The 24,896-nt window shown below is 40.6% G+C and overlaps 1 protein-coding gene across 1 annotated transcript; it reads left to right on the forward strand.

The window, feature by feature from the left end:
• The first annotated feature begins 1,234 nt into the window (after positions 1-1,234).
• On the forward strand, positions 1,235-13,818 carry LOC145437701 (fatty acyl-CoA hydrolase precursor, medium chain-like). Its single transcript, XM_080314983.1, has 9 exons — positions 1,235-1,579; positions 1,929-2,124; positions 2,466-2,662; positions 3,135-3,298; positions 4,525-4,667; positions 6,772-6,996; positions 7,128-7,284; positions 9,375-9,621; positions 13,115-13,818. The coding sequence occupies exons 1-9, from the start codon at positions 1,407-1,409 to the stop codon at positions 13,287-13,289; spliced, it is 1,677 nt and encodes a 558-aa protein (XP_080171109.1). The 5' UTR covers positions 1,235-1,406; the 3' UTR covers positions 13,290-13,818.
• The last annotated feature ends 11,078 nt before the right edge of the window (positions 13,819-24,896 follow it).

Genomic DNA, 24,896 nt, shown 5'->3' on the forward strand with positions numbered 1-24,896 from the left:
TCTCGATACTTGATAGCAAATACTATGAAAGTGGCTCTCAACCTTTTTGTCTTCTCGGACCCCTTTTGGTGCGTCACGGACCCCCAAAGATTTAGTTAAAATTTATCTCTATTATTGTGCAACCGGCATCGGTCCTGTGCAAATACCTGCTGTATAGACTATAGTGATAAACATCAACAGAATGACGATTCTCGAAAATAACATCATAACCTACTATTTATGTAGAAATTTGGAAGACTTTTATTAATTCAAAGCGAATTCTGCAGCTAAATTTCTTGAGATGCGCGCCGTCTAGTTGATATTAACGAGTGGCGAAAATTCATTTCCACAAAGATAATAGGTAGGTGGCGGCGACTGTAATAATTACGCGTAACGCTTCCGACGACACCTTTTGGTATGTTCGCAACATATGTGGAACCAAAATTGAGAAACATTTTTTTTGTGAACATAACGTCCACTTTAGTCATTTCTATCCATCCAGCAGCTCATCTTATTGTTATACTGGAATAGCGGTTATGATATCTCAGGAGAAATGGATTTTTGCAAACAAATTTTATCCAAAAGCCCAACAAAACATCTCTAAACAGCGATATGTTTGTATTAACAGGATATATCCAAAAGAATACAAGTTAGGTTATCAACCATTTTGCAAATTTGGAGGTTTCGCGGACCCCCTGAAAATGTTTCGCGGACCCCTGGTTGAGAACCACGGCACTATGACTTGGACTCGGCCCCGTTACTCCCTGACGAGGACTTGACTCGGTGGTGAATTGAAAATGACTTGACTTAACTCGAGTCACAACTATAAAAGTAGAATTGACTTGTGACTTGGTTTCAACTCTGCAATTTCCCGTAACTGTAACGTAACTGTAATGTCAATTTCACTCATTATATAATGATGCAAGCATATCCCAAACAACGTTCGACTTTGCAAAATCCGAACTGCATAATTTAAGTAGTTTTTACTCTTACTGTTTAGAGTCCGAGTCAATTCGAGTCATTGTCAACTCACCACCGAGTCAAGTACAAGTCACAGTCTTAAGAGTCCGAGTCCAAGTCATAGCGTTCACTATTACTTATCGAATTCAAGTCAGGTTCAAATCATTTTTTTACTCGCTTGGAGGGGGGGGCATCGAAGGCCCCGCATTTATAATATACTAATTTTTCTCACTGTTCAATGAACAAGAACAGTGTTCATTCAAACTGATAAAAGACATTTTCTGTGCCTATTTTTCAAGTATCGGTTCTGATACACGAGACTTCAATCCAGTCACGGAGAATGTCTCGAGCCACGTGACTTGAGTACTTGAATAAGGTGGAAGTATACGTCGTTGCTGACAACCTCTGACTTATTGGTTACTGTTAGCTTTCTGACTTGGTGACTATTCGTAACTTTAACCGACAAGATGCCTGCTCAAGCGCGACTGGGCGATAACCCGGTCGTCGAAACAAAATGCGGGAAACTGCGAGGATTTGTCAGCAGGATCGAAGATGATTCGGCAAAACCTGTGTATAATTTCCTGAACGTTCCCTTTGGAAAACCTCCCACGGGCAACAGGCGTTTTCTGCCACCAGAAAGGTACGTACGCGCGAATACATTTGCCAGCAGCTGCAATTGAATGGTATATTCACATTGAAATAAACTCGAATATTTCCGGCTGACACTCATCAGGGGTGTATCAACAGTCGTATCACCAAATATGACGTCACCGGCTTGAAAGTTGGTGTAATCGAATACGTCATTCTGTAATTTATTCTTTTACTGTTCTTTTAAATTCTGTCCTATTGCTGACGATTATCCATGTGTACGAGTGTCAGCCGAAGATATTCGGGTATATTTCACTGGGATATCTACCCCTGACATTTCAATATCAATATTTATATGAAGTTCTGTAGCCTACATCCAAGAGTCTTCGAATATTGTTTAGAATCGACGCGTGGGATGGAGTCAGAGACGCGACAAGAAACATGCTTCACCCGATTCAGGACGCTGCTGTGGCGAAGCGTTTCGATGACGTCCTCCCGATGAAGTTTTTCATGGGCTGCTCCTATGAGAATCAGGACGAAGACTGCTTAAACTTGAACCTATTCACTCCGTCGATAGAGAAGACGTCAAAATTACCAGTAAGTGTTGTCGTACAATGTACATGTAGAATTGTACAACTAGAAAAGTTTCAGCTTTTCCAAATTAGATTAGTATTTGAATTATTGAATTCGAAAAAAATTGGAAATTGAATCCAATTCCGAATCATAAAGAATAAAGCTCAGTTCATATCAAATCAGATTTCATTGTCATAATCATGAGAATAGAGAATGCCTGCACACCAAGCTTGGCTCGTTTCGCACATTTCACAAATTAGATTACCGGCGTTTCACTCTGATTAGTCTAATTGGACGACTGAAATTATCTATGATTGTCCAAGATGCATATGTGATATTTTCGTAACAATCTCATAAACTCGCAGGTACTGCTATGGATTGTTGGCGGAGGCTTTATGCGCGGCAGCGCGTGCGCGTTCGACGGCGGGCCTTTATGTGGGCTCAATGACGTCATAGTGGTGTCGCCCAACTACAGAGTGAATGCGTTCGGATTTTTATCGCTTGGGAAAGGAACAAAATGTCCGGGCAACAACGGTGTTTTAGATGTGATACTTGCTCTCAAGTAAGTATTCGTGAGGGGATGGTCAAAGTATTCAGCGATTCTATCTGCGTATAAGTATAAGTGCTGCTTTACATTTATGCATTCATATGGGCACAATGATTCGAGTAAGCCCATCCTAATAGAATATTAATTGTTAATAACAATTTGTTATGTTTCGAGTCGAGTTTTTTCGAGAATTGAAACTATACGTCCCCTTTCACTAAGAGTTATATTCAACTGGAATTATAGTTTCGATACATTTTCACGAGGAAGATTTGAGACCTCGATTAGTCGTAAAACAACATCCAAAATATGTAATACAAAGCTATATAGTGTCCATCCTCCTCTCCTATCTGTTCATGACATCGCATTGTGTCTTATCGCATTGTATATTGTGTGTGACTTGTTCAGATGAAAAATATAACCCAACGATATTATTATTATTATAGTTTATTAATCCATTTGGAAATAGCGTTTGCCAATAATTTTTCAGATGGGTTCAAGATAACATATCAGATTTCGGCGGAGATCCAGACAACGTTACAATATTTGGCGAAAGTGCGGGTGGGGTGATGGTTGAGCTGCTTATGATGTCTCCGCTGGCCGAGGGTTTGTTTCACAAGGGAATAGCCTTAAGCGGTAGCATACTTGCTACAGGTGAGTGCCTGGTTGGCTGTACCTACGTTTGGAAAATGCTATGAACTCTAGCTTGTACCTTGTGAGGTTGTGAAATCTAATTACGTAGACAATGTATTTGATGTATGAATATAAAGACACCTTGCCATTGCTATTAGATTATAGTTTCTCAAGCTGGGGGTAAGTTTCCTTTCATTTTGGGGCAACTGAAAACAATGGAAAACTTAACAAAAACAATCTGAAAGCAGTTAGGATTAGAAATACTGAATCAGGAATTCAGAATTCGAAAGAAATGCAACAAAAACAAGTTCAGTTCATACCAAACCGAAGTTCACACCAAGCTTGGCACGTTTCGGACTATATAGGTCTCTTGTTCTGTAGCTTTTTCAGGAAAACCGGAAATCGGAATAGAATCAAAATTAGAGCATAGAAACATTTCACAAATTAGATTAGAATAGGAATTAAAGCAAATAAGCATTTCACAAAGTAATTTAAATTGGATTCCTTGCATTTTGCTTCAATTAGACAACTAGAATTGTCTAGCTGTCTCAGTCTGGCAATGTTGTATGATCCACAGCTACAACGACAATAGGTTGCGGTTTTTCTAAGCTTCTCTTCGCCATCTGACAGGGTTGTAACCAAGTCACAAGGCTTCGAGTCACAAGTCAATCTCACTTTTATATTTTTGACTCGAGTCAAGTCGAGTCATTTTCAATTCCCACCGAGTCAAGTCCGAGTCCAAGTCAGCGAACAGAGGATCGAGTCCGAGTCATGGTATTATGACTCGAGTCCGAGTCCAAGTCATTGTGTTGACTGCTCAGTTTCCAGTTAAAGTATTCCTAAACCCACTTTTTTAACTCTGTTTGGTGATATTGAATGGTTCGCATTTATAATATATCAATTTTCCTCACTTTTAGCAGTTTCTGGTCGCATTTTCAAGCACCAGTACCAACAAACGAAATCCCAATAGTGTTATGGCTTCCAAATTACACTGAAATGTCGGTCTTGGCCGTCTGAATCTCGAGTCAATGACTTGCTTCGAGTCATGCGCAATGACTCGAGTCCAAGTCGAGTCAATACACAGATTGACTCGAGTCGAGTCGAGTCATTTCCGTATTTTGAGAAAATGACTCGAGTCGAGTCGAGTCATCTGAAAATCGTGACTCGAGTCTGACTCGAGTCGAGTCATGACTCGAGTCATTACAACCCTGCCATCTGATCGTACAAGTCTGCCTTTATCGTGACAGCTCTTTTCGACGAGGGCAGGGTCTTGAGCGAGAAATTTCTGTTAGACCTGAACATACCGCTCGACGAAGATCCTGACGTAATACTGAAGAAATTGCAAGCGCTGTCTACCGACGAAATCGTACAGGTTCAACGACGCTACGACGTAAGACAAAGTATAAAACATATTTCATATGGTCACAAAATGCGGTACAAAACAAATGTCTTATAGCCTATTCAATAAAGATGGCTCTGAATCCAGAGTAATATGTCGATTACCACGATTTTGACATAAGTCAACGCGACTAATTGACACTGCATATAGGGCGGTAGGCCTACTGTGAATTCATGTGCGGGAAAGCGGTACGCGAAAGCAGGACTGACAGCACACGCCTGTTATATATCTCCATAAAAATCGGTATATTTGGTTCTTTTTCATCCACTGAAATAAGCGGGAAAGCTTTATCTGGTACCAAAAATGCAGTTTCATTGATTTGCACCCGATAGAGAGAGAGAGAGAGAGAGAGAGAGCGAGATAGGGTATTCTTTTTCGCCTGCACCATCGAGATGCTTTGACGACAGAGATGCGATACGGCCCTTATAGTAAGGTCATCTAGTCTGCACCCCCGGTTTTTTCTCATCCATGCTATCCGTGATTGCTGAGCGCCTAGCAGGATAGCCGCGGATACCATTTTTCGAGTCTTTGGTCTGACCCGGCCGGGGATCGAACCCACGACCTACCGACCGAGAAGCCGGACGCACAACCATTACACTATCTCGCTCGATAGGCCAGCGATCCTCAAACTTTTTTAGACACGCCCCCTCGGAGATAGTGGATAAATTCGTGCCCCCCTAATCACCATATCAGAAAACTATTAAAAAGAGACACAAGAATGTTTCCAACCCCAACGCATATACTTTGATGGCATTTAAGGTTATGACTAGGGCAAGTTATTGCAACTTTTGCAACTTTTTTTACAGCTTCCGGCAGCTTCCTAAATACTCGGGAGATATGTAGAATGCTGTTTTAAGCTGTTTGAGTAAATCTAATAGTGCAACTTTTTGCAACTTTTGTACATTTTTTTTCATGCAACTTTTTGCAACTTTTTCGATTTTTCATGACAGTTTTTTCGATATATCATGCAACTCACTTTTTACTGGAAATATTTGGCAGTCTATGTCACTGTTTTTTGAGAATTTTGGTGAAAAACATGGCTAAATTCGACTGAAATACCGTAAATTAGCACTGAAGTAACGCTCTTACGCCCTTACGGGTCATTTCGGGAGCTGAGCCGGATAGTTGACCTCTTTTTAGTCAACCAATGGAGAATGTGGATGGAAACTGCATCTCGGGAGTGGAAATGGGAAGTTGACCTTTTTTTAGTCAACCGAGCAAAAGGAAATCTTTTAGTGCAACTTTTGTGAACAAATAAATGCAACTTTTTACTGCAACTTTTGTCAAAAATAAATGCAACTTTCCATGTATTTAACTGCAACAAAAACTTGCCCTAGTTATTACTGATGAGAGACCTCTCAAGCGAACTATACACAGAGTATTAGCTATCAGTTGAAGGTAAATCGCGCGGAGCGAAATATTTTTTTTTAGTTGAATAATTTGTCAAAAATCATGTGCTGTGATATAGCACGTAGTATATACATATTTTAACGATTTTGGTGTCTAATACCTTCTGTTTCCTGAGTTGGGCTTGGCTCAAGCGTACTGGCCATAAGCTAAATGAAAAACCGATGGTCCGGTCCCGTTCTAAGCCACTTCGACCTAAATCCTCATTTATAAGATTGAAAAGGCATGTTACACGTGTACACCCTTTCATTTCCCCATAATGTTGTAACTTACTATGCGCTCTGCACAGATCCTTGACAGACAGACAGACCGTAAAAGCCTAACTAACACCTAAACGCATTCATTTGTTTGTCCTATTTCAGATACATATTCTGATTTGTGCAAGGTCCGGAATCAGTCGCAACCCAGCGTCGGTGAATGGATGGCGCGACGTAGCTCTGACATTCAAAATCGTATTATAATTCGGATTATTGCCGTTGTTTAAACTTAGAAGTTTCACCACATATTAAACTCATTCCGACTTCACGAAACTTAATTTCTCTCAGGCGGCTTCGCGCCCCCATTCAGATGCATTTACGCCTCCTAGTTTGAGAACTAAGTGTAATTGGAAAAATGCACTATTTTTATTTACAGTGTGATTAGCATAGTTTACCGCTATAAATTCACAATTGAAATCTCTTGTTGCCAGGGTTTAGACACGTTCAAACCCTGCATCGACGGCCGCGTGATGGTGGACCATCCTCGGAATATTCTGAAAGCTGGAAAAGTGCATAGGGTCCCGTTCATGAGCGGAGTGTGCGACTGCGAAGGCGGCGGGCTGCTCTGCTTGTCCGAGCCTGAAAACTTCTTCACGGGCTGCAGCGTGGAAGCTATTTTGAAGATATTTGAAAAAGTCGTCAGCATTCATTTTCCGGTAAAGTTGTAAATTTTCTAGTTGTTCAGTCGACCACCGCCAGAACGTATTCCGCGTTAGATTGCGATCGGCTATATAATATCTGGAAGTGTTTTGGTGGGGTCTGGACGATATATTTTCACATTTTTCAGGAGGCAGACAAATCGAAAGCGGCCAAAATGCTCGTGGCTGCCTACTCCCCCATTGCGGACGACAGCGATAAAATGAAGTATTCAAAGATATATAGTCAGGTTTTAGCGGACACCATCTTCATCGTTCCGGCCGTAATGTCGATAACGGCATTGTCAAGTGAGTGTGAAGTTATATCGGTTAGTGCTTTTTTCTATAAATGCAAATTTTCACTCTTTCGAGATCAAACTCGAATTAGGTAGCATAAGATTATACTGGTAGTCAACGTGCACCATAACCATAAACCATAGTTTGCACAATGCACATACTTTAAATATATTCGTTGACCAAGTCAAGGCTCATAAACTTTTCGTAGTTGTGGTGGAATGCGCAAGCTTCATCTTTACATCGCCTAGCTAGGCCCAGCTGGGTGTCTGATGTCACACACTGCTCCAAGGCGTTTCGACACTTCCTATCTTTCATTGCGTCGCAGTCTTGTGGTGTATTGATCTGATAAAATTATTAATAGACTGATACTGCAACACTTAGTTGCAGACTCGAAATGGTAACAGTATTTCCTTACCGATCGCCTCTGCTTTCAAATCATTACGATGTTTGTGTCCTAAGTGTGCAGGTGCACTTGAATATTTTAAGCATACGATATTACCGCCTACTCACTGCATTGCGAGTCATGGGAAAATGACTGGCTCGTAAGTGATACGTAACATAAGGTTGAACCGAGTATTGATAAAGCCAAGGGCCGCAAGGTGGAGACTAAACTGCATTTTGCAACTGCATCCAATTCTCCATTAGTTGCTGACGATTACCCCTGACGAGTGTCAGCCGAACACATTTGGTTTCATTTCAGCATCAATATACTAACCCTAACTAACTGTATATTGAAAGTCTGTACCTATAACAAGCTCTTGATCAATGATAATAATCCCCATGTACATTATGCACTTGTGGAAAATAGGTGTATTTACGGAATTTCCACCGAAGCTTATAGGTTTTAGGGTTACCATATCTTGGAATACGGGAAGGAGGAGACTTTTTACAAATCATAAAAAGTATGATTGCCGGACTAGAAAACTGCTGAATTCTCAAATCTGCTGGAAACCGTTGTGATGACTAAAAAAGGTCATCATTCCGGCACGACTCCCGAATTACCCACATTTTCTCGATACTGGTATGGTAGGGGGTAGGGTTACCATATATTGGAATCGGAAAGGAGGGCCCTTTGACCATATCATAGAAGTTACTTGATCAAAACTGAAATCAGTCGATTTCGCGCTAAAAAATGGTCATCACTTTCGTTCGGCTCCCGATTTACACACTTTTTACTTGAAATTAGTGGTGTTGACTAAAAAAAAGGTCGTCACTTCCGATCGAACCGCGAATTTCCTATTTGGCTTCATATATGCCCATTTTCGCTCGAATCTATTCATTATCTTAGCTGTAGAAGCTGTAAAGGAGGACGAATTGCTAAAAATGAGGACATTTAGGCGTCCTCAGAGGACATTTTCTATTTCCTGAAAAAGGAGATCAAATTCTCCCAAAGGAGGGCATATGCTAAACCTATTATAGGTGCTGTAAACGAAAGGCATGTATTTTGCCGATTTTAACCCTAGCGCAGGTTGTAAATCAGGCCGTAGGCACTTTCTGTAACCAAATTCTGTTTTTACACCCGTTCCAAAGGGAGTCAAAAACAATCCATATGGAGATCTCCATGGCAATTGGTATATAGTCGACTCCGCTTAATTCAGACACCGGATAACCCGGGCAACCGTTTTATTCGGCCAAAATGCTCGGAAACGGAACAGAAGTAAAATTGCATGCAAAAAACTCCGATTTATTCGGACAATTCGACGCATGATTCGGCACTTCGTTTGTTTCGACACAAATTGAGTGATTATGACAAAACAAAGTCGGTCCATCCATAAAAAATCGACATTGAATTCATAAGACCGTGTCAGCATTATAGTCGCTTTTACTACTTTACAGTTGAGTCCGTCTTGTAGAACAGAATGGTACAGAAAGGTTTTCTGCAGTAGCTAAAAGCTTTTTTGTTTTTAATTTTCTACTGTTTTGTGGAGTACTTTCATCAGGTGAAAATAGTCTTTCAGCCATAAAGAATTACTGTACTATCATAGCCCTATATGTGTGTTTTACACAGTAATATTGTGATTGTGAATGGTATGGAATTCGGCCCACCGATTCATTATAAAATGTCCTATTCGGTTGCTCAAAGACTTCAATTCTAATGCCAGGTATGCAGATACCCACTTATTTCTACGTGTTGGCGAAGCGCCTCCAGTACAACCACTCGACCACCAACGGCCCGGGCATCAAAAACAAGGCAGACTACGTCAATTGCGATCACGGCGACACCTGTCATTACGTTTGGGGTGTGCCGTTCGTGAAAGCGGATTTGCCGGGAGGCGCCTGGTTCACGAAGGAAGAAACGGAATGTAGCCGCGTTGTCATGAAGTATTTAACCAACTTCGCAAAATCGGGGTGAGCTTATGTGGTGTGCTTTTTTCAGAGTTGGTCAAAGTACTTGGCGTTGATGCTTAAAGGGGCACTGCACTCTAAATATGATGTGGTATCCAATTAATCGGGAAAAATATTTTTGCTGCAGCCGTTTTCTTCAGAAATCCACCGTAAAGGAACTGCAGCTAAACGAAAATTCCAAATATCCCCATTCCAGACCAGTTGAATACACGCATTTCTATGTGGCGCGGTTGCGAGTCTTCGCTGCTTTACCAGTTGCGAAAGTGCTGACGTGATATATTCAGTTGCACTTGCACGATCCAGTATCTCGACGCGACTCTCATATTCTATAGTCCAGGGGTTCTCAACTTCTCTTGTATAATGGGCCGCATTTTAGCAGCAAAAGATGCTGCGGGCCGCAGAAAATTATTACCATGTATTTGTGGCCTACTATTAAATTTAGGCTACTGTAGTCTATTTTGCAGTCGTAGGGGCATTTAGTACATTTTTATGCATTTAAAGCAATATTGGACAGCGTTCGAAAGTTTGCAGTTGCTGTTTTTTAATATAAATCTTCCAGCAGCGCAAGTAAATCCCTTCATGGGGCGTTCATTGCATTCGTTGCCATGCACCGTCAAACCCTTTCACCAAATAACCAAACTCCCCACGTTTTCCCTGACAGTATTTACTTTGAAAATATGTCTGCTCTGTAAAGGTGTACAATATGTCGCGGGGTTCTCTCGAACCGGAGTCCACCCGAATTCCGATTCAAAACAATAACAATCTAACAGGGCTGTAATGACTCGAGTCACGATTTTCTGATGACTCGACTTGAGTCAAATCATTTTCTCAAAATACGGAAATGACACGATTTGCACTCGATTCATTGCACATGACTCAAACCAAGCCATATGATTCGAGTCTCAGACGACCAAGACCGACATTTCATTGCAATTTTGAAGAATAGTAAAGTTACCACTCTTTTGGGATTTTGTCTATGGTACTAACACTTGAAAAGGCGACCAGAAACTGCTAAAAGTGAGGAGAATTGGTATATTATAAATGCGAACCATACGATATCACCAAACAAAGTTATAAAAAGAGGGGTCAACAAGACTTCAACTGGAAACGGAGCCTTCAGCACAATGACTTGGACTCGGAGTCGAGTCATAATACCATATGACTCGGACATGAATCGGTGGTAAATTGAAAATCACTCGACTTGACTCGAGTCAATACTAAAAAAGTGGGATTGACTTGACTCGGAGCCTTGTGACTGGGTTACAACCCTGCAATCTAAAATCGACCATATATCAAGAAACCAGAACACATCAAAGAATGAGTAATCAAACGACACAGAGGCCTCGCGACAAGAGAGCAAATAAGTAGCTAAATTAATATGTAACAACACAGGTGTCAGTAGTAATTGCTTTCACAGTGAAAGATGTCGCGGGTTGAGAGCCCCTGTTCTAGTCATATCATTTCTTTGTACGTAGACATGACCAATGTTCCCACTACGCTGCGCGAGCGCCGCCGCGCACTGCTGACATAGGCTGCCTGCAAAGAAAAATTAGTGCCGCGCACAAAATAAATTATCACTGTATCTTTCGCAGAAGGCACTGATCTGATCAGTTCAAACTGACGACCATTTCCGATATATAAATGTAGAGAATGTAGTAAAATGCGATGAAAAACTCGACTCACATTGTCCTCTGTTTTGGACCTCAAAATGTTACGCACTGTTGTCCAAGGGACCGAGCATTGAGTTGGTGAGTGCACGCAGACTCGTGAAAAATTAGAGGGGCCATTGGACATTAGGGTGGAGTGAAAATGACTTTTTTTTTCAAATCAAAAAAAGGGCTTCCTCAATCCTGACAAATGACCTAAAACTTCAATAAAAGTGACTTCAGGGTATTACCCCCATTTTCCAGCCGGCAACCCCCCAATTTCTGCGCATGGGGGGGTAAAATGGCCCATCTCGGCAACCGCTGGTCGTAGAGTCATGATATATAGCTCAAAATCTGCGGAAGCATCATGTTTCTATTTGTCTTAAGAAGAAAGTTTTCTCTATTGTGAACACAAAATGAGTTATAGCCAAAAAACAATATATACGCACATTTTTGTTGAAATTCAGCATTTATTCTGACGAATTGTGATCTGTCATCGGTTTTTTTTTAATCTAAAAGTAACACACTGACAATACCGAATATTGGGCCCATAATACAAATATATTCACAACACAGTCCTTATAAAATCGGCTCAAAGCATCATAATGAAACACTCACATTTAACGACTTATTCAAAATGCATTTTTGCGTCAAATTTTTTCATCAGTTTACGAGACTTATTTTTTGGGCAATCGAGAGGCCATCTCGTCTTTTAAATCCCGAAACTTGTGCTGATGCTTCTGTTACGAGCTTTACATGTCGTTCCACTGTTTGATTGTGGCATGGATGAAACAAAATCAGAGGCTTCTCGCGGCATTCTTCCAACAAAATTCACTTATGGACATTGAGAGTCATAGCAGTTCCAACCAATTGAACTGCGGTCCTATTCGTTTATTCTGTGTCCCAAAGTTGAATTTGGAAGCAAAGGCATACCACGAGTTGGTTGATATTGAACCTTATCAACAACTTCCTCCAGCGATTGAGCACTTGACTGATGCAGAGTTGGAAGAATGCCGCGAGAAGCCTCTGATTTTGTTTCATCCATGCCACAATCAAACAGTGGAACAGTGGAACAGTGTAAAGCTCGTAACAGAAGCATCAGCACAAGTTTCGGGATTTCAAAGACGAGATGGCCTCATTCGCCAAAAAATTAAGTCTCGTAAACTGATGAAAAAACTTGACACAAGAATGCATTTTCAATAAGTCGTTAAATGTGAGTGTTTCATTATGATGTTTTGAACCGATTTTAAAAGGACTGTGTTGTGAATATATTTGTATTATGGGCCCAATATTCGGTATTGTCAGTGTGTTACTTTTAGATTAAAAAAAAACTGATGACAGATCACAATTCGTCAGAACAAATGCTGAATTTCAACAAAAATGTGCGTATATATTGTTTTTTGGCTATAACTCATTTTGTGTTCACAATAGAGAAAACTTTCTTCTTAAGACAGATAGAATCATGATGCTTCCGCAGATTTTGAGCTATATATCATGACTCTACGACCAGCGGTTGCCGAGATGGGCCATTTTACCCCCCCACGCGCAGAAATTGGGGGGTTGCCGGCTAGAAAATGGGGGCAATACCCTGAAGTCACTTTTTATTGAAGTTTTAGGTCATTTGTCAGGATTGAGGAAGCCCTTTTTTCGATTTGAAAAAAAAGTCATTTTCACTCCACCCTATTGGACATGACCATTGACCAAGAGATGTAGTAAGACAGGCGCCATCTAGCGTATACAAATATGGCTCTTAATAATTAATAATTGAACCTCGTTACTTCAATAGCAAGACGGACTGCTGTGAACATTTCTTAGTAGACGCATAGCCAACCGATTCACTATTGTTACAGAGATCCCAATAAAGGAGTCGACATTCCAACACCGTGGCCTCACTACGAACCGCAAACGAGGAAGAATATAGTTCTGGATGAAACAGTCACCGTAGCGGAAAACTACGGAATGCAAGGAGTCAAACTACACACGGTAGACATCCCGCAAATGATGAAGACATTATCAAATAGCTAGCAGAAATAGAAAGACCGACAGATCTGTAGCCTAACTTAAGATATCGCAATAATTTTGATTGAATATCGTGAATAATGGTTGCTATTGGATACTATATTCATATTGAAATAAACCCACATATTATGTCACTAATGGATAATACTGTACCGCATATTATCTATAATGTTCTCTTCCGTTGATATACAATGTCCTTTCCAGTTCTCTACTTGTTGCTGAAGATTACCCCTGAATAGTGTCAGCCGAATAGATTTGGGTTTATTTCAATATGGATATGTCATTCAATTGTATATTGAAGTTCTGCAACTCCAAGAAGCTCTTCAAATAATGGTTACTGTCATGGAACAGGTACATGGTCATCGCCAGTGTTTACTGTAAACTGCGGCCACCCGGCCGCATATCGACAAGTACCGATAACACCCATTCCCATTATATCGATACTATTTATTAATCATACACTTTGTAATATTTGATATGAAATCCATACGAATTACTTGTTGTTGATGTAATTGAAATGAAAATTGCCACTATGGGTTGGAGTCTTGTTCTATGCAACTACGTATTATTTATGTACTCTTGTCACTACATGAACTGCGACATTACGGAGGAGTAATATCGCTAGTTGTTCCGTACAGAATCCGAGTGTGATGTCACACAATCATGATCACAGTACAGCGAACGCGTTATTTGGATTCTGATCTGAGATCAACTCTAACTTGTGCAAAGTACTACGATTCATATCGCCACCCGTATACAATTAAAAAATTTTACCATCGACGTATATGAATGAAGGTGTTCAAAATCAGCGTCGCAACCTAGTCGCAAGGTGCCGAGTCACAAGTCGATTATACTTTTATAGTTTGAACTATTGCCCAGTCGAGTCATTTTCAATTCAGCACTTGGTCAAGTCCGAATCCAAGTCTGGATTCAAAGGTTCGAGTCCGAGTTACAATGTTGAGACTCGAGTCATTGTGTTCAATGTTCATTTTCGAGTGCAATCCTGTTCCAACTCCCTTTTAAGACTCTGTTTGGGTGATATTGAATGCCCCGCATTCATAATTTTCCGCACATTACACAGCTCCTGGCCGTATTTTACAAACACCGCTACCGACAAATGAAATACCAATAATGTGAGAACTTAGTATTCTTAGAAGTGACAACGAAATGCCTGTCTTGACCATCCGAGTCTCGAGTCATATGGCTTGGTCGAGGCATGAACAATGACTCGAGTACCAGTCGAGTCAATAGGCTTACACAAATCGCCTCAAATCGAGTCGAGTCATTTTCCACCAAAACAAATCATTACAATCCTGCTCTAACTAGTGTGACTCAATGGAAAAGATAATAAATCTCGCGCGGAGCAAAGGCATCGCACGTTACGTGTTTAGAAGTTTCCAACAGGCAAGAACGGATTAAGGGAAAGATATATAGTAAAGATGTATTTGACAGACATCAAGTAACGGCGAGGAAATGAAAAAGAAAACAACCCATTCGGAAGTTTTTAGCAGAGAAAGCGCAAACGTTCTCGGATTACCAGTAAATCCTCTTAACGATCGCTAATTTCTACAAGCCAGGTGCCCGACTGACTTTGAATCAACACCCCTTCCCAGATCCGGATCAGTTCAATCCAGTCAACAATCCGAGACATCGAAAACGTCCACGTTTCAACTAGCGGTACGTGTCAAGCTTCCCGCACACTTCATTTAGCCTTGGTGGCAACAAGATCGTGATGGGTGTTACGTTGATATCGTTCGGAACACGTTAATATCGTTGAAAATTGTACCGTTAGGTCAAAAAGTTGTCAAAATTGTTTACAAAGTCAAAATATTTTTGCAACCTGCATTTCGTTTGTATCGTAGATGTTTGCACTGTCGGTGATCATTTGACATTGGACGGACATTTTGTAGCCTACTCTATCGCGGTCTGCCGTTGTAGACGGCCCATTGTCTGCTCATTGTGAATCATAAACATTCAAATGAAACAGGTTGACATGGTGTTATGCTCAACGTACCACAATATACTAACTCCTAAGGTCCTAACTGAAGCAAGATCGCGTGGGCATTGGTTCTTATATCTTATCAAGAAGCGCATGATGAAAATTGCTATATAGACAACATTGTCAGAATGAAGCAATACAGTGTGTCACCAGCAGTGTACGGACAACTTCAGTCTTGCCAGCCAACGACTGCTGCTGTTAAACGTTCTTTCTCCATTCTTGGCAAGCTACTTAATACGGACAGGCACTTTCTACCCGATAATGTTGGAGAGTATCTTTCGTTGTACTACAACAAATTTTAATTATTACTCCCATAATGCGTGATGTAAGTACTGGAATTCTTCATCGGTACAGATTGCGTTAAATTAAGTTTTTTTCATGTAAAAATTTGTCAGTTTTTTAGTCAACAAAGTTTTTTCAGGTCAAACTACTTCGTAAGGACAGAGCTCCAACGAGAAATGAAGACTGGTTGTACAATTTTAACATTATGTGCGACAACACGTAATTTACGTAGATGAGGGCAAAACTTTGTCAAACTTAAGTTTTTCAAGTCAAAAATCGCCTAGTTTATATGTTATAACAACTAGATATACAACGTTCTTTCCAATTCTCTACTAGTTGCCGGCGAATAACCCTGACGAGTGTCAGTCGAAAATATTCGGGTTCATTTCAATATGAATATACTATACAATTGTATATTGAAGTTCTGTATCCAACAACATGCTTTATGAATAAAGCATTTGACGACCAGCGATATATCGGCAGAAAGATGACCAAATGTCGCGCAGAAACACATTTGCAGTAGCCGTATATGGTTTTCTTTATCGCGCGAAAGAATAAATTTCAGTTCATCCAAGGCCAAACGCCGAGCTCATCAATCTAATCAACGTGGATACGCTCTTACGAGCGCGCGTAACATTATCAGTCGGGCACATGACCTTCCACTTACAAGAGCCCGTGTCTTGTCTAAAATCGGGGAAACCGAAACGGCCGAAGTCACACGCTTCTCGCCTAAGACGTGATGTGTCTGAGTCGACACGCCCCTTGGAGATGGGTCGTCGCTAAAGGGGCCTTCAAACAGCGAAAGGTCATGTCTGCATCCGAATGGCCTTCAATTGTGATGTCTTGAATCGATTGAGTCACTTTTAGTAGATCGGAAATTGTCGTGATAGTCTGGACTAGGTAATGAAGTGTCGTTCTGGATTGTTTTAGGAATGCCTGTCGGAAAGTCGCTGTCGCAAGTTTTCAACGTTGACACTCGACAGATTGTGACGATACCTGCATCTACCAGACTTTTGGGGGAAAATAGGTACCTGCTTGACCATGAATCTGCTGTTCGAAACTACATGCTGGAGCTCTTCTCGGATATCCAATTTTACTGACACATGAAGTAGTTTTAGCGCAGTGGTTCTTAACCTTTTTTCGTCCAGCGCCCCCTTTCAAAAATTATCGTGCTCCAGCGCCCCCCTCAACTTCATATTGTAAGGAATGAAATAAAGACAATGAGTAAGAGGGAGGGCCGTAACAGCACTTCGTCAACCCCCCTAAAAACGATTGCCTTTCGCACCCATAGCGTGATAAACCGAACTTCTGAGGGCTTCGCCCCCACGAACCCCATATCGTGATTTTGATGGTCAGCAAAGTTTGTGTGGGTTGGTCGCCCTAGGTACCAAAATTTGCTATAATGCATGGTAATTACATTTATAAGTCGCTATAAACTTTTTATCCTCTCAGCCCACGTAATCAGATTTACCAGTAGCACTGAGTGAGCTGTTGTATAGGAAAATAAGGGGCACGTAATTAATAATTAAACATATTCGGGCGTTCCCGCAGGTACTATTAATCGTTACCAGGGCCGTAACAGCACTTCGTCAGCCCCCCTCCCCCAACATAAAACGTTGGTCCTCGGCCCCCATCGGGTGATAAACCAAACTTCCGGGGGACTTCGCTCCCAGACCCCCATTAGGCTGTCCGCTATTTGCTGATAGCCTATTAGGTATCTACATTGGGTGTACATTCACTGAGGGAGCTATTCTCGCCTAGTCGTGCGAAGTGCGAAAAATTTCACTAATTAATGATTGAATTTGTCAATATCATCGGAAATTGCATGTAAATTGAGATCAATTTTTATCCTCTCTCTGCTCACGTAAACACATTTACCGGTAGAGCTGAGTTAGGTGCAATGTTCCCTCTAAGCTGCGCACGTGCGCAGTGCTGACACGGTCTCTGCGCACAGAAAATCTACGTTGCGCACAACAAATCCGGAGTTATTACCTTTTTTTAGTCGTTACGCACTGTTGTCAAGGGTCAGCGCAGTGAGTTGTTGAGTGTGCGCAGACTCATCAAAACTTAAAGCGAACATTGTGAGGTTTCTTGGAAACTGTAGGGCCCGTTACCAATAATTAAACATATTCGGGCAGGCGAACCCGTGGATATGACCTCGTTGTATGATGTTATTTCGTGACCCCCTGTCTGCAATATCAAAAAATATAGAATCGCTCAACGGTGATATCGCCCAACAGGAATATCCCTGTCGCCCAATCGTACTAAACTAAAACACCCACACGATTTCAGATTGGTATTTCTTCACTGACATATAATTTTTCCCTGCCAGATGGAATTCGTCTTCTGGGGTTCAGATTTCCAAGACAGGAACATTCGGTGTCAGTCATTTAGGCACCCATGGACAATTAAACCTATATGTATTTTGAAGGCTATATGTAACGAAGTTTTCGGTGTTAATTTGCTCTGAATACTCATTAAGGATATGTCCTATCACCACATCATCTACTGCGAAGCCATTTTTCTCCAGCGCCCCCCATACCGCCCCCCTGAGCCCAGCGCCCCCCATATCGCCCCCTGAGCGTTTCCGCCCCCCTTCAACATCGCCAGCGCCCCCTGGGGGGCGCTGGGGGCAAGGTTAAGAACCACTGTTTTAGCGTGTCATTCCAAGCATATTGTGTTGGTAGTAGAGATGTAAATCCGGCAAGTTTTTCACTAACAGGATCGGATACGGACTCATATTTTTGCCCGACTTTCGGATCCGGACGTGGACAGAATTCAAAATTTCTAGTGCATGAAAGTAGGGTTATCATATTTTAAAATCCTAAAAAGTAGACACCTTTCAAAAATACTGAAACATCCATCACCGGACAAGAAAACAGGGGATTTTGAAAATTTTTCGACCGATAGAACTGTGTTGACTATATAAAAAAAGGTCATCACTTCGGCTCGACTCACTAAATACACACTTTTTCGCGATAATATCTGGTGCTGACTAAGAAAATGTCGTCTCTTTGACTCGACTCCCGATTTACCCGTTTGTTTTTACGAAACTCTGACGTTCGTTGCGTCGGAGTCGAGTTTGTGGTTGAATTTTAATCCTTTTTATAGAATATGAGGACAAATTCCCCAAAAAAGAGGACATTTGGGCGTACTCTGAGGACACTTTCAATTTAAAAAAATGAGGACAAATCCTCTTGAAAGAGGACGTATGGTATCTCTAATGAAAGTGACTTTCTGTCTCTTTACTCGGATATTTTGTATGAACTTGGACTCAGCTGGCTTCAGCACTGCACCACTATGTCGAGGTGTAATTAGAAAGAGTTCGCCGACAGAGGCAAATATAGATGCTCAATGCTCAACCTTGTGGAGGATATTTTGTATCCGAATCCGTAATTTCGTAATCAAGCAATCGATATTTTCATTTGGTTAGCCTTCCATTGCACAGTTTACTGTTGGCTTATCATTACCGTGTCAATCTATTCTATTATGTTGTGCTGTCGGCTGTATTGTATGTTGCTTAAAGCCACATTAACTACCATGACTTTACTAAAGCGATACTCATTTACTAAAATGCAATAATCAGTCTACGACACATATACTTAATTTAAATCCCGGATGTTGATTACCACCATGGCCATCGTAAATATGAAATAGATCTTCCATGAAATTACCGGAACGATTCTAACAGTCGTCGAGCATGTCCGTCCAGTCCACATTCAAATTGAAATACAAGCAATTTCTACTGAATGCATACTAGTCAGCCCTCAAGTTTATCGGACCTCGACCTGAAATATTAATCTCGCCTTCCGTCACATGCCACCTCATTTTGTCGCTTGTCATTTTCGGTTTTCAACTTTGACTTTTCATTCAGTGGGCATCATGCCTCCTTTTTACATCACTTAGGCCAGGTGAGTGTCTGATTTCAAAGACTACTCCAAGTTGTTTTTCATTGTATTGCAGTCTTGTGGGGTTTTGAAATGCTGAAATCGTTAATAACAAACTGATACTGATATTCCGAAGTCTCAATCAAAACAATAATTACATCGAATTCAAGAGTTTATTCAGCAGTAAAATCTAGGAAACATCATAGGCAATCAAGAGTGTTTCCAGCATATGTGGTCAAACTAGTCATCTTTTATACCAGTGGTTCTCAAACTGGGGGGCGTGAAAGCATCTTAAAGGGGGCACGAAGCTGAGGTAAACAGATATTTTTCGCGCTCCGCGCGATTTACCCCCAATCCCTAGTTATTTCTCGGTGTATAGTCCGAATTTCATATGTGAGAATTCTCTGATCAACAGTCATAACCTTCCATACAATCAAAATATCCGTTGGGATTGCTAGCATTTTGGTTGCATTCTGTGATATGCCGATAAGGGGGGCGCGAAATTTTCACTACCATAAAGGGGGACGCGTCTAAAAAAGTTTGAGGACCACTGGTTTATACTCGAGTAGAAGTATAATCAGCAACTTTTTAAGTAACTACAAGTGCAAGTATCGATTACCAAGCAAGTAAATAAGTAGCCAAGTATTGCATGCCGGGTTTTTCCTAAAACACGGAACAATATCATGTATCAAAGTAAATGATTGAATAGTATATTCATATTGAAGTCCCCTGATTACCCCTGACGAATGTCAGCCGAAAATATTCGGGTTCATTTCAATATGAATGTATTATTTAATTGTGTATTGAAGCTCTGTACCTCCAAGAAGCTCTTCAAAAGTAAATCAATTCTAAAATTATAACCATTTGAGTAAAAAGTGCATGCAGGCAAAACCTCTTTGATGTATAGTTCGCAAAGTAAAAGTACTTCGTTCCTGACCACATTCAGTTTCCAGCTCATGTTAATATACTCACTGATGTCAATTTTCCAGCTAACCAGCTGACATTCTAATACGTTGTGTAATCGGAAACGCGCTTCTTCACATTACCATCATATTTCGCTTTCAATCGCTCAAGCACATTGAAACGAGACTTTTCACAGAATTCCACACCAGGAAATGACCATCGACATCGCGCGGCTTGTTTGTTCATACCTCGGAAAAACAACAGTATCTCGCGAGTGGATCTTCATAAGTCGGAATCGGGTATTGCTAACGAGCGCACCGGGCTCTTGAACGGCGCTTTTTATGATATTTCACTTTCTACTCGACAAGACTTTCGAGGATATTGTAATAATTCGCGACCCTTGGAGCTCTCTCTTCCGGAATTAGAGGCGTGTTTCAGCTGCTTTGATGGCGCGAATGTCATATTTACAACTATCGGGTGATATTGAGTTCATTTGATTGATGCGATTTCCGTTACAGCGGATATGTGGTGAAGTGAACAAGAATGGTATGCATAATTTCAGTTCTCTTTCATCCAGCGATGTAAATATAGTCAGCATTGCTACTCTAGTACAGTAGAAGACAAAGTCACGACATGAATGTCTTCTCAACTACATGCGAATCTGCCATTCTCAGGACTATTGACAATATCATTCAACACGCGATGGAAACATATCCCTAAACTATTTTAGGTTTTATAATATACAAGGTCTAAAATGATTAGTGTTATTTAAAAACTGTCCAGTTGAAGCGTAAATGGTCTAATCACGTAACCACATGAGTAAGTGATGAAAGTAGAGAAACTTAACTTGATTACTCTTAAAAAGTAGACTTGCTTCATTACTGATGAATGCCTTCTCTGAGTTGCAGAGCTTCAATATATAATTGAATAATATGTGCGATTACTCGAAATTTCATGGCGGTGAAGTCATGTTTTGTGATACGATTGTTGATGTTGATATACGATGTTTTGTCCAATTCTCTGCTATTTGCTGACTATTACCCCTGACGACTGTCAGCCGAAAATATTCGGCTTTATTTCAAGATGAAAATATCATTCAATTACACTGAAAAAATGTCATCAACCAATACACGCTAATTGATTGATTTTATACCAGGGGTTTGTTTGTTTGTGTGTTTGTTAGGTATTGATGTTGTTTGTCGACTACTATGGTCATTTACACCAGGCCGATATCCTTCATTTTTATTCCGTAACTGCCGACTTATAGCACGAACCACTTCTAGGCTTTTTGTAAGACACCGATTACGCCGATTATCAGGGGTAGCCAACTCAGAACGACTCGCGGATCACTTTCCAAATTTCGCCGAGGCTGCGGGCCGCACGAATTCGATATCGATGTAAAATGGCCAAAGATTAACAACCACGTTCATGGAACTTTACGCCAGTACGACGCTGTGCTCTCCAACGTGGGCGACGGGCATAGTTACCACAAAAGAAATAGTATTTTATTAAAGAAATACAAATACTACAAAAATATCCTGATCTTCGCTTTCATTCTATTCTGAACTATGAGCTGCGTACGATACAACTCAACACCTTTCAGAGACTAAAGAATCGCTACTGGGGTTAGCTGGTATTTGCAAGAAGTCTATCTCCTCGCAAAGGTTGATCATGTGGGAAAGCCCCAAGTCGAGTTTTATAAGCGTCTTGGTCTAGCTAGGTATAGTGTCTGGGCCATTGCACGCCAAGAAAATACGCCCATTCATATCAGCTAATCCTTCCTCCGTGGAATGCTATTACCATCGCCGAAGCCATACCAGCTAGTGAGGAATAGTAATGTTGGACACAGGGGAATGACTTATTTTGAACAACGACAACAATATTTTTAAAGTACGAATTCAATTTCAGCATTTCAAAATGGGTTTCCAAGCGTTCTTCCGTAATCTCAAATCAGGTCGCGAGTCGCAAAATATGACCTTGCAGGCCGCGTGTTGGTGACCCCTGTTCATATTACTTGGCATGCACAATATTAAACTAATTTTCATGAAATATTCGAGGTCTTGATGCAACTACAAAATCGATTACATGATCTAAAAGTCTAAAATATTGGACTCGGTCAATAGGTCATCCCAGTTAACCCGTTATTCTTTCGTTGTGCAATATTCCTCAGAGTGCGGAGGACGAAAATTGGTGTCTTGCTGCTTGGTACATCCTGTCGTGTGCACCGTATCGCCCGCCTCCAACAACAGACGGATTAGATGGATTGACCGTGACGACATGGTCGGAGAAACCACGACCCCGAAACTTCGATTCATATCGCCACACCGTGCAGTGCGTTACAAGTCCCGAAAATCCCGTGGCGGCACTTGAACATCGTCACGGTCAAGCAGTGGACGCTGGCACAAGGAGAGACTGGGAAATGTGTAAATGAAATGGAATTCGGAAGGCGTCATGCCTTTCGTACTTGGCGTATCTAACGCAGACGTGGACAAATCGATGATTTTGGTAGTCTAATTAGACTAATTAAAGCGAAATACTGGTCATTTAATTATATTCCAATTCGTGAAATGTTTCTATGATATAATTATAATATATTTTCTGGTTTTCCTGGGAATTCTACAGGGCAACTGCGGCATAGTGCGGTATAACGCTTGTGAGCGTCAATTCTGATTTGGTATGAACTGAACGTGATTTTAGATGTTTTCTTTTTAATTCGGGTGTTTTAGGAATTTTAAGTTTTTGGGAATTCGGTATTTCTAATTCTAATCTAGTTTGTAAAGAACTGTGTAGCTATGATTCTAACGCCACTACAATTTGGAATAGATTAACATATTTTTATTGTCCGACTCTGATCTATACTGGCTTACGATATCATGAGAACTATGTGGTCATTTTGCTAATCCGTTAACGTACAGAACTGTAAAATCGCGGCACTTCTATGTATAAACGTGTCTGCTAAGTTGCTATGGAGCTCTATACGCTGGGAAGTTTCTGCGTTTGCAGCCCGTGCCGACCTTCGTGATTAAGTTCGCTGAGTTGATGCTAAAGCAAGCGCGGTGCTTTGTATGATAATATAGATTATCCTAAATACAGCATTTTACGCTATTTTCGGCACCACTCAACCCACGATTGTACTTTAAAAACCCATCATTCGGCAGACTTTCTGCCAATAATTTTAAAGTGAAATCTTATTACTCCACGGCGCGCCGTGTAGTTCGTAATAAAAAATACAGGAATCTTTTAGAGTAAACAAACGAGTCGAAAGAGGGGCGTGATTTGTATTTAATATTATACCCTTCTGACCACTTCACATGCCAGCGGCCGCTGTGTAACGGGTAATGAGCATACTGAAATAGAACAAGGGAAAACAATAAGATATGTACTCAGCGAGTATTGAAATGACTCTCAAACACGAGGTTGTAATAATATGCCGCATGGAAGTAATATAAATGAAATGATGTAATATAAATGAAGAGAAAATCAGGATCTCCATTCTTTCCGTATACCCTGTAATAATGATGATATAATATGGTGAAGATTAGAGAGAAATTTTAAATTAGACATAAAAATTAAAATGAAACGATCTTGTGTATTGATTCGACTTCTATTCGAGTCATTGCACATGACAAGTCATAGTATACTAGACATATTCTATTTGACATATTCAAGTCCCGTATATCAGGACCGATAATTAAAAAAATAGGCCCAGAAACTGTATTTTTCTGTTTGAATAAACATGTTTATATTGAGAAAACGGGTGTATTATTAATCCGAGGTCTTCGATAGCACCCAAACGCTTCACGAAAGTGAGTTGAATCTGGCTTAAACACGATAGTGAACAGCAAACACTATGACTAGGACCCGGACTCGAGTCCCAACATTATGGCTCGGACTCGACCGTTGCTTCCTGAATTGGACTCGGAATTGATTCGGCCATTAACAGAGAACGACTTGCCTTGACTCGAGTCAAAACTACAAAATTCCAATTGACTTGTGTCTAGGAACCGTGTGACTTGATTTTGTTATTCTTTTCGATACGGTACATGAAATCCGAAAAGTGCAGTTACTACGGAATTTTGGAATGGATTTCAAAGGATTCCCAAGGAATCAGCGATGCCAATAAATATTTGAATTGTTTTTAGATCTCTCATATTTCGATCCCACAATGTAGGGTTGCATTTAAAACAAAAATCAATTAAAAACAAACATCTTTAAAACAAGGGCCTAATTTAAAACATTTTTTAAAATTATCATATCTATGCAGGGTAGCATTTAAAACAAAAATCCATTAAAAGCAAACATCTTTAAAACAAGGCCCTAATTTAAAACATTTTTAAAAATTATTTTATTTCAAGTCATGACGTCACGAATATTCAATTGTGACGTCATAATGGATTGACATTGACACTTGAAAATATAGGGTAAATATAGCTCCTTTGACAAAATATCTGTTCTATAACTGTCGAACCGACAATTTTGAGGGTTCTAACCATGCCATATCGATATAAGTCGGCTAAATCGGGTGGCAATTGTCCGTAGGCT

This window comes from Botryllus schlosseri, chromosome 4, assembly GCF_051294905.1.
Source record: "Botryllus schlosseri isolate E-star chromosome 4, Bs_hap1, whole genome shotgun sequence".
In the NCBI taxonomy this organism is placed as follows: domain Eukaryota; kingdom Metazoa; phylum Chordata; class Ascidiacea; order Stolidobranchia; family Styelidae; genus Botryllus; species Botryllus schlosseri.

Bases quoted from the DNA above. Each gene is read 5' to 3' on its own strand.
- LOC145437701 (XM_080314983.1), top strand. From the start codon at position 1,407: ATGCCTGCTCAAGCGCGACTGGGCGATAACCCGGTCGTCGAAACAAAA. The intron at 2,125-2,465 runs GTAAGTGTTGTC...ATAAACTCGCAG, and splicing joins AGAAGACGTCAAAATTACCA to GTACTGCTATGGATTGTTGG. The intron at 4,668-6,771 runs GTAAGACAAAGT...TCTTGTTGCCAG, and splicing joins AGGTTCAACGACGCTACGAC to GGTTTAGACACGTTCAAACC.